A 10,313-nucleotide genomic window follows, 5' to 3' on the forward strand; every position below is an offset into this window, starting at 1 on the left:
GGCCATCTCGCAAATGTTCCCAATGTTCGTGGTCTCCCGGTTCATCGTATCGGCGTGCACCTTCTCCGTCAAGGTTCATCCTCCTCTACGAGGTGACCGGCAACGAGCGGCGCGCGCTGTACGGACTCACGGAGACGGGCGTCCCATTCACCCTGGTCGGTCCCATGGTGCACCTGCTCTCCACACTCGAGCCTCCATGAAACGAGTCCCACGCCTTCCTGGTGCTCCCCACGGTCATGCTGGTGTTCTGGTGCTACCTGCTCGAAGAGTCCCCCACCTGGCTCCTGGCAAATTATAGGGCGCGTGCGGCCCTGGAGGTCGCTATGGCAGCGGCGACGCAGAACGGCGTGGATCTGGAGAAGGCCGTGGCCACGTTCAAGGCCCTCAAGAGGCAGATTAGGAAGCGCGAGAAGGTGGTGGTCGTTCCCTCGCCAATGAATGCGGCGGAGACTTACTTCGAGAGGGTCCGGTTTCGGCGGAGCGCGGTGGCCGTGCTGCTCTCCTGGTTCGGCGTCAACTTCACCTACTACGGCCACGTGCTCCGAGCCGTCAGCAGCAACCGCCTCTGGCACGCCCTGCAAGCCGTCGTGCAGACCCTACTCTACACCTTGGTCTGGCGACTCCTGCACAGCCGTGGCCAGCGCGAGATGCTCTCCGTCTTGCTCAGCCTCCTGTGCGGCCTGACGGCGCTCAAGGCCAGCGTGCTGCTCGCCGACCTCCAGTGGCTCGTCGTCCCGATGGAAGTCGTGGTGGAGAGCCTGTCTTCGGCGACGCTCAGCCTGAACTACGGCTACACGGCCGACATATTCCCCACCGTGAGCCGGAGCATGGGCCTGAGCTTCTCCTATGCCTTCGGGCGCCTCGGCGTACTGGCGGTCGTCGCTCTCATGGAAGTGGTCGGCAGGGAAAATGACGCCGTCATCACCCTGATGATTACGCTTCTGGTACTCCTGAGTGCGATGGCCATACAGTCGCTGCCGGAGGTCTACGTGGAGAAGGCCAAGAAGAGCCAGTCACTGAGCGAGATGACTGAAGAGCAGCGCAAGGCTGCACTCCAGGCGTCTCTGTCGTCACCCGCTTCTGGAAGGTGCGCCCTTTCACCGGCCAAGGATTCCAGCCTGAAATGAACGCTGTAGAACTAGTCGCCGCTGGACGAGGACGCCTGGACAGGGCACAATAGAGTTCGTTCTTGTACAAGCGTGAAAACGGCCCCTTCATGATTCAGCGACCACTTGCTTGTCTGGCTTGAGGTGTGCGGCGCGACCACTGGTCACTAGTCTTCCATTCTTAGAATGCCATGCGCCTTGTTGGTTTCTTTTTAAGTACCTGTCATTCTCACAAGGCACTTTTACTGAACTAGCTTATTCCAATCTTTCAAGATTTTCATTTTGCGCTATTGCGGCACGTTATTTTTATCAGGATCTTGAAATAACTCGGTTTTTCCAAACCATTCCTCATTGTCTTCATGTCAAGAGGAATTAAGCACAGGAGTTGTTTACAATGCACAAACCATAGCCAATTGCGTAGCGTAGCGTAGGTTGCATATATAGTTTATTTATTTATTTATTTGCTATTTATTTATTTTTGGTACCTGCATCGCCTTTCGGCATTGCAGCAGGGGAGCACATTCACACTCACAAAACAAGAAATCATGCACTTAACGCGTGAAAAAAGGCTTCATTTGATAGAACGTTAACAATATGTGGCGGCGAAGCATCACATTCGCGAACTGTTTGCAGAAAAACGAATATCCGAGTACGTCACCTTTAAAACGAAATTCATAAAACTTTAAATTGTGGTCCCTTCGCTTCAAGACATAAATGCGGCTTCAAATATTTTGTTCCGTCTATACCGGTCTTGAAATAGAAAATGTGTCAAAAATTTTATCTCAGATTTCTTCTACGAGTTTTAATTTCTGGCCATAGAATATTCCTTTTGCTTTCTGAGTTACTGAGTGTCCTGTCATAATTTCCAAGGGCAAGGCAGACTGCCCTATTTTGAATTTTTTTTCATTTTATGAATAAGTTCTTCTGTATGCGGGTCCCAGCACAGTCATGCATATTCGAGTACCGTGCGGACGCGAGTAAATTATAGATGTTCTTTGAGATGCTGTGGAAGACGGCTGAAATTTTTTTTAACAAATCTAATATACCTGCAGCTTTCTTTAGGATGTAATTAACATGTTTTGACCACTTCCAGTCAGCAGTAAGATAAGCACCTAAGTATTTATAATTCTGTTCTTTTTTCAGGGTCGCATGGTCGTGTATACATTGTGTATATATAGTGTATATATATAGTGTATATATAGTGTATATATAAAAAAAGAAGCGGCCCCAGAACATAGCCCTGGGAGACGCCCGAAGTGACAGGACCAGAGTTCGAGGAGCGACTACCAACAACTACACAATGCCGTGTCGCAGGGTGAGGACCAGAAATTTCTGCTTGTGCTTGCAACGGCCCATTCATCGCATTGTGGTGCTTGGTAGGGGATTTGACATTAGTATGCCTACGCTGTTTCCAACTGCGACGTTATTGATGTGCCGTTAACGCCGAAACATTGAGTGTCGCTTCAAATCGTGTAAACCGAAATCGTCGTGGTCTGCGAAAAGTCTTCATCTAGCTGACCGGATCCGATGCGGAACACAGCGATATACGGTTTTGGGAAACAAAACTGTTCAGATGTATGACCTGAGCCTATGTTTCAGATTTTCTTGCGCAGGATGCCCTTTAAATTCCTAGAATATAAAGCCGCGGTCCATTCCTGGTGCTAGGGCTATTTGTAGCCTGGAGCACAAGATTAACCAACTGTTCTGTGTCCTTTCATGCGGCAGGCTGTAGAAAGCGCTCGCTCATTCACGTCATAAGGCTGCCCTACGCTGCCTTTTTCACACGGGTGCTCTGCGCATGCGCTCCGCATCTTGTGCGCCCTCCTCAGCTCTACTTATTGAAAACCGAACGGCAGGTTCTAGTGCGCATACGCAGTTCAGGGTGGCGACAAGAACAAGCGGCAGATGACCCTGCTAGTGTGACAAACAGGGAGTGGTAGCACTAGTGTAGATTCCTCAGCACGCAATAAGTTATGAAGAAGCATGCAGGAAATCCTTTGCAGGCGCGTCAGGCTAACTATCCTTAAATTAGATCAATCGAGCTAAAGGGTTCATGAAGGTGCATAGAAACGCCCCACTGCTTCACCTACATATTTTGGGGCCGGATCAGGCCGCCCGCGTCTAAGGGAGAGCAGCAACCATGGATCGAAAGACGAAGGGTGTGCATCTGAGGTAGAAGTATACCTCCGGATATCTCCCGATAACTGGTAAGCTGTTGCTCTTTTCAGTAACGACAACAAACACCTTTCGTTACAGTGTCTCGACTACACACACACGCAAGATTCATCGTCAAACACGACGTGCGAAAAAAGGGAACACCGAGAACCTAAGTGCAGGGCGAATGCGGAGGTTAGAAATTGAAACTTAAGAGACTAATCTGATTGCGATGACCGAGAAAACGTGCAGTAAAGACGACCTCGAAGATGAAATTGATTTTAAGATAAGGCGGCGCGCGAAAAGCATAATCTCGTGTCTTGTATGTTGAGGTGATAAACTGGGCGAAAAATTGCCCTCGCAAAGACGGGCAAAAATTGATTAAAAATACACTTTCTTTGTGCAACTGGCTCAACGGACGCTATATTTATGCACAGGCCATTTACGGTCGAAATCATGATTGAATAATGCAAAATATCATTATTTATTGTCGCCTCTATCCGGCCGACAATATTTATAACTCCAATTCACGCAGACACTCACACGTTCTTGCGGTCCTTGCAGTCGGTTTCAGCAATGCGCTGTTGCACGATAACTAGAGATACTAATGACGCCGCATGACCAAGGGATGCTTTTTTTACAACGCCATGGTATGGTTTCGACGCCACATAGCGTCAAGCTCATATAAGCCCCCTCCTCCATTCTCATATCTCAAGCAGTTTAAGCTAGGCAAGCTGACACACCGCAGACACTAGTGTTGTGTCCTTACAGGGACATTAAGTAGAAGCAGACGTTTTCCTTAGCCGTTGGCACACCGCGTTCTTATCACAAAGAGTTCACTCTTATCAATAAGAGAGCTCTTAAGGTAGAAAATAGAAAAAAACAGGTGCCGCCACCACCGGCTGACTTCTCAAGTAGAATGCCTACGTCGATACAGATTTTTCGACGCAGATCCTAGAATCTACGCAACACCACCATTCAGTTCAGAAAGGTTTCGACCCGCCTTATTCGGTAAGGACATCGCGCGTTTGAATTGAGTAAATAAAATATATTTACAGCCACAAAGAGGCACTCAATCAATTTTTACTGAGAAGAGTAATTTGATGAAGCCGTCCGCAATGCCCCGTTAATGAGTCCGCCTCTATGCGCGCTGCCTGTTCTGAGCTGCCCGATGGTTGCTTGGGCCCCGTCAGGCAGATTGCATCTGCCTTTTGCTCCTGCACACGAGACCCCTTAGTCTGTCTGTCTGTCTGTCTGTCTGTCTGTCTGTCTGTCTGTCTGTCTGTCTGTCTGTCTGTCTGTCTGTCTGTCTGTCTGTCTGTCTGTCTGTCTGTCTGTCTGTCTGTCTCTCTCTCTGTCTGTCTGTCTGTCTGTCTTGTCTTGTCTTGTCTTGTCTTGTCTTACCTGCCCGCCTGCCTGCCTGCCTGCCTGCCTGCCTGCCTGCCTGCCTGCCTGCCTGCCTGCCTGTCTGTCTGTCTGTCTGTCTGTCTGTCTGTCTGTCTGTCTGTCTGTCTGCCTGCCTGCCTGCCTGCCTGCCTGCCTGCCTGTCTGTCTGTCTGTCTGTCTGTCTGTCTGTCTGTCTGTCTGTCTGTCTGTCTGTCTGTCTGTCTGTCTGTCTGCCAAACACCCGCCCGTCCGCTCGCCCGCCCGCCTGCCGCCCGTCCGTCTGTCCGCCCGTCTGTCCGACCGTCTGTCCGTCCGCCCGCCGTCCGTCCGTCCGCCCGCCTGTCTGCCTGTCCATCCGCTTTTCAAGATCACTATTCCAAGTGCCGGTGCAACCCGAAATTCCGGCATTCCAAAAAAGTACCGATGTCTGCTTGTTTTGTGCTGAAGGCGGGAACAGGTGGTATATTAGTGAGTGTAATGGTGCTCAAAGTCCGGTATGCTTCAACCACTGCCAGAGATTCTGCGGTTAACTTCGTGCTTCCGTGAAAAAGAAGAGCTGCTTTGTACAGCTTATCTCTCGGAAACAGGTCCTTCGGCTCCTGCTAGAGAGTGAACATCTTAAGGGCAGACACAGTTGCGATTATTGAAGTCCAGATATCTGTCCGACGGAACGTTGACGTCGCTGCTGCTGACATTCGCCACATGCCAAAGGTATTGTGAAACTCGCGCAATGTTTTCTCGTGAACATATATAGAATTCACCCGTAGCGCCAGTCGGTCAAGCTCCATTTTGTAACCTATAGTGCTCCTCATCAATTCCAGAAATGTGGCCATGTTTGGCAAGAACACTAGCCTCGGTTGATCGAGAACATTTGTTGGTTTGAAGGCCCTACGGCAGCCCTTATCAACATCTGTGTAACCACGAAGCAACTCACAGGTTATATTGTTTCTTTTTGCATTGACATATGGAATGGGTAATTCCTTCATTTGCTGATATTGTTCGCTAGCATTGGCCGTAGACCACAAAAAGGCGACTCGTGTTGAGGAAGCTGTTGAAGCTTCCATAACTTGCAGCACCTTTGAATAGTGTTGAGCCACGATATCTGCGCTTTCACGAGACAACAACAGCAGTAAGAATGCCGCCCAAAACAACATCTCAATGAATCTGATAGTTAACCTAATTAACCTGGACTTGTCGGTTCATAATTATAAGCTGCAGCGTATCACAAGGCAAGGCACGGTGAACGGGATGGACACACAAAACGCAAACTTCCTACATTTTTATTGGGAATAACCCACAAATATTAATGCATGCTTTTTACACCCTGCGTGCTCAAGAAAGCACTTTCTAGTCAAAATCTTTTGTCTCTAACTCCTCGCCTGCGCATCTCCTTCCTAAAACATTTATTCAGCCCCTGCAATTGTATTACAGGTAGAGTGTCTTGCTTATTTTTTTTTGCATTGCGATTATGCTCTTTAAGGCGATACTTAATTCAGAAGGCTTGGCACGAGAGTGAAATCTGGTACACTACACATTATTTGCATTCGGCAATGCGAAATTGGGTTACTATTGAAGGTAACGCTAGGTGAAGGTAACGTCGGTTTATCATGCACAGCCCCTCTATCTTAATCATCATCATCAGCCTCGCTACACCCACTGCAGGACTAATGTCTCTCCCATGTCTCTCCAATTAACCCAGTCCTTTGCAAGCTGCGCCCATCGTACGCCTGGAAACTTCCTAATCTCATCCGCCCATCTAACTATCTGCCGCCTTCTGCTACGCTTGCCTTCTCTTGGAATCCACTCCGTTACCCTTAAGTTCCGGCGGTTATCTTGCCTCCGCATTACATGCCCTAACTAAACTAAGCCCACTTCTTCCTCTTTATTCCGATTACGATGTCATTAAAACTCAGCCAATCTGCCTGCTTCCGGTATCTTAACTCTAACTCTCTCTAGCCCTCAAACTTAGCAGGAGTGAAAAAACAACATATAGCTCTATGCTTCTGACAATTCGCGCCAGATTGTGAGACAGAGTGTGCGTTTAAGCAAGCCAGTTTTGGCAAAGCATGGGTGATCTTGGAAATCGTCTCCCACGCGCTATCGCACTGGAGGTGTGGTGGACCAATGTTTGAGGGTCACTGAGCTCTCGCGCTGTCTCAGGCCGTCTGAGAGGTGACGGGAAATGTCGAGGTGCAGACCAGCAACAGTGTAACTCGGTTTACGATCATGTTTCACGCTGTGTAGACACCGCCCGTCACAACGTCGTACACTGCCAAAGCATGCCCAGAGGAAGTCGCGTAGTACCACCAGTGCAGCACTAACAGATCCCTAATAACGCCGTCATGTGCGTCGAGTGATCCTTCAGGTGCACCAGGTAGGAACGGACTGGAGCTGGGCTTTGTAAGAAACTCTTCTTACCTCTGTTCTCGTTCGTAAAAAAACTGCAATTTTTACGAATCGACATGGTTTCGTCACAAGCTCTTTATTATATACAATAAGCTGGACACCCAAGAGAAACCACCTGGCGGCAGCCAGCATTAGTGTATATACCACGTCACGCAATAAATTATTAAGAAGCACACAGCAAACCGTTCGTAAGTGCGTCAGGTTAACAATTCCTAGTTTATTCTGGAGACAAAGTAATGAAAAGAGATGCTCGTTATGACATACATTACGGTGACTATTGGCTTGTGTCATGAATTTCTAAAATTATATCAATGTAGCTAAAGGGTTTAGCACGCACGGTGCACTACCAACACCGAGAAAACGCCGGCGCAGTCATATGCGTCAAGAAGCGCTTCAGTCAACTCCATGCCTTAAGTGACGGCAGCTGCGCCTCGAAAGAAAGTTCAGTTTGGCAACAAATCCTTGTTACGTCTTTTCGCGGTCATAACGAAGCCACTGCCAAAAACATTGCTCTAGTTTTGTCACACCGTTTGAACTGAGCATAATAACACGAGAACCGTGCGGCAACCACGTGACAGCAGCCTGTACTTCTGTATATTCCACGGCACCCAGCAAAACACGAAACTCAACATGGCAAGCCCTTCCTAATTGCGGCAGGTAATTTAGTTCTAAATTTTATCAGGAGAGTTCAAGGGTTCAAGAAGGTGAGCACAAGTGCCCCACAGCTACCCTCAATCCCCCCCCCGTCCCCCCCTTCTGCAGTACGCGGCCGATTCGCGCGGGGCGTGTCCATTAGATGAAAAGACGAATCATGGCACAAAAGAAAAAATGTTTGCTTCAGAGCCACGGCTGCAACGTCCATGAGATGGACATGCAGTCAAAAACACAGCGACAGGGACGTGGAGAGCTCTACGTAAGAAGGCTTCCTCAGGCTGCTGCATTCTATTTAAGGGCCTTTCATTGTTGCCTAAATGACAGGGATGATATCGCCTTAAGCAACTTCCATTCGAACGGTGCACTATTTTGCATCCCACATTCACGTAAGTTTAGTTTCCTATAACACAACTCACAACACAACAGTAACACAACAACAGGAAGGGCGCTCCTGACAAAGCTTGGTTGGGAAATAGAAAAACCGCAAAGTAGTAGGGCAATAATGCCGGACCTGCTAAGGAAGAAACTAAGCATACAACCTGTCCCCCGCAATATGGACCCCAATCTCCATACCAGCAGGAGACAGGCTAGGGCCGAATTCTAAGAAAAAACAATGGGGCAGAGAGACAACACAGTCTACACAGATGCTTCCCTCTATCCAAAAGAACACAGGAAACACGCAGTGGCGGTAGTTGCTAATAATCAAAGCAAACTAATCACGAGTCTCACGGCAGCGGTATAGCTGTCGGTATAGCGGAAATAGCTGTCGCACTGGCAGCAGAGGAAGGATACAGGATAGGAAAATCCCTCAACTTCCTAACAGACTCACGAGAGGCGAGCCGAAACTATATCAGGGGTAGAGTAAGCAGCACGGCACTCAAGATCCTTAGTAGAGCACCGCTCTATGAAGGACAACCTACACACAACATAATCCGGATACCAAGCCACGCAGGGATTCAGGGCAATGAAGGGGCGGACAGCTTAGCTCGAGGCTTAACCATCCGAGCGGGCACCTCAGTCCCCCCGGGAGAGCCTCAGATTACTTGCGGGGACAGTTATTCAGAGCTGCTAAACCTATATAGAGGGCTAAGATTCCAATACTCTCCACCACACAAAGCGTTGACGAAGGAGGAAGCCGCAGGATGGCGTAGACTGCAGACGGGTTCCTTTCCAAATCTTTACATACTAAGCAGGATGTTCCCCACACAATATTGCGCCGTATGCCCGTGGTGCAGAGCAAGGCCAACACTATACCACATCCCATGGGAATGCGAGAGAAACAAGACATTCCACAAACATACAACACCAAGTGCGGAGCAATGGGAGAGTCGGCTCACCAGCTGCGAGCTAGGGGTCCAAAGGGCCCTCATAGCACACGCAAGCGAGGTGGCCCGACTCAGTGGTGCCCTGAACTAGAGGCCCACCCAAGGCTGAAGAGGACCCAAAGTTATCAAGAATGAAGACTTCGTCCTCAACTCGCTAATATCTTAAGAACCAATAAAGTTTTCCCTTCCATTCCATTCCTGTCGAAATGTTGGTGAGAACATATTCTAAAAACAGAAATTGTTGGCGTTGTCATACCCGTAGATACAGCTTATTTTGCATTAGTGTGGCGTATGAGTGAGCAAACGGCGAAGTACAGGCAGAACGGTCGATTCAGCCAGCAGCTCTCCCAGCACAACTAAACCGGAGATCGCACAGCCCGTTAGCCAAACGGTGAAGTAGACATGAAATGGCTCCGCGCTTTCTTCAGGGTGGGTTGTCGATGGCCGGGGATGCGTACGATGGCGGTGAGCCAGACCATGCTCTGCAATGGCCTGAAGTACGCGACGGTGCTGACGCCTGCATGAAATTCAAGATGGCGACATAGGATATAAATGTTATTTATGGAGCGCTTCCGCTTTTCTAACCGGTTTTTTTGTTGATTGGTTGCTTTTTAACGCGACAGCGTTCAGGAGCACGTGTCGCAGAAAAGCCGGTGTCGTCGACGTCGGCGCCGTTGGCCGTGAGCGAGAAATGGCGCATCTCGGTGGACACCTGAATCGCGCCGTAAGGGAAGGTATTTTACTTCCCCTACGGCGCGGTACGACTCTAATAATAAAATTCGTTTTTGGAAAAAGGAAATGGCGCAGTATGTTTCACATATCCGCGACACTTGAACCGCGCCGTAACGAACGAGATAAAGGAGTGAGTGAAAGAAGAAAGGGAGAAAGAGGTTCGGAAAAGGAGGGCTCCGGAATAATTTCGACCACCTGAGAAATTGCGCCTCTCGGCTCGCTATGTGCGTCCTAAGGCCGCTTGATCACAAGACGCCAGCGTGAAATTCAAGATGGCGACATAGGATAGAAATGTCATTTATGAAGCGATTCCGCTTTTCTACCCTGTTCTTTTTGTTGGCTGGTTGTTTTTTTAACCCGAAAGCTTTAAGGAGCTGGTGTCGCAGAAAAGCCGGTGTCGTAGGCGTCGTTGGTCGTGAGCGAAAACTGACGCATCTCGGCGGACACCTGAACCGCGCCACAAGGGAAGGGATTTTCCTTCCCTTACGATAGTGGTGTTCAGCGAGAATTGTGAGAAAGGCGTCATTTCCTTTCCTTAAAAGTAATTTTA

At 49.0% G+C, this 10,313-nt stretch overlaps 1 protein-coding gene across 1 annotated transcript; it reads left to right on the forward strand.

The window, feature by feature from the left end:
- The first annotated feature begins 236 nt into the window (after window positions 1-236).
- LOC144102170 (beta-alanine transporter-like) lies at window positions 237-1,127 on the forward strand. Its single transcript, XM_077635484.1, has one exon. The coding sequence runs from the start codon at window positions 237-239 to the stop codon at window positions 1,125-1,127; it is 891 nt and encodes a 296-aa protein (XP_077491610.1).
- The last annotated feature ends 9,186 nt before the right edge of the window (window positions 1,128-10,313 follow it).

This window comes from Amblyomma americanum, chromosome 8, assembly GCF_052857255.1.
Source record: "Amblyomma americanum isolate KBUSLIRL-KWMA chromosome 8, ASM5285725v1, whole genome shotgun sequence".
Taxonomy (NCBI): domain Eukaryota; kingdom Metazoa; phylum Arthropoda; class Arachnida; order Ixodida; family Ixodidae; genus Amblyomma; species Amblyomma americanum.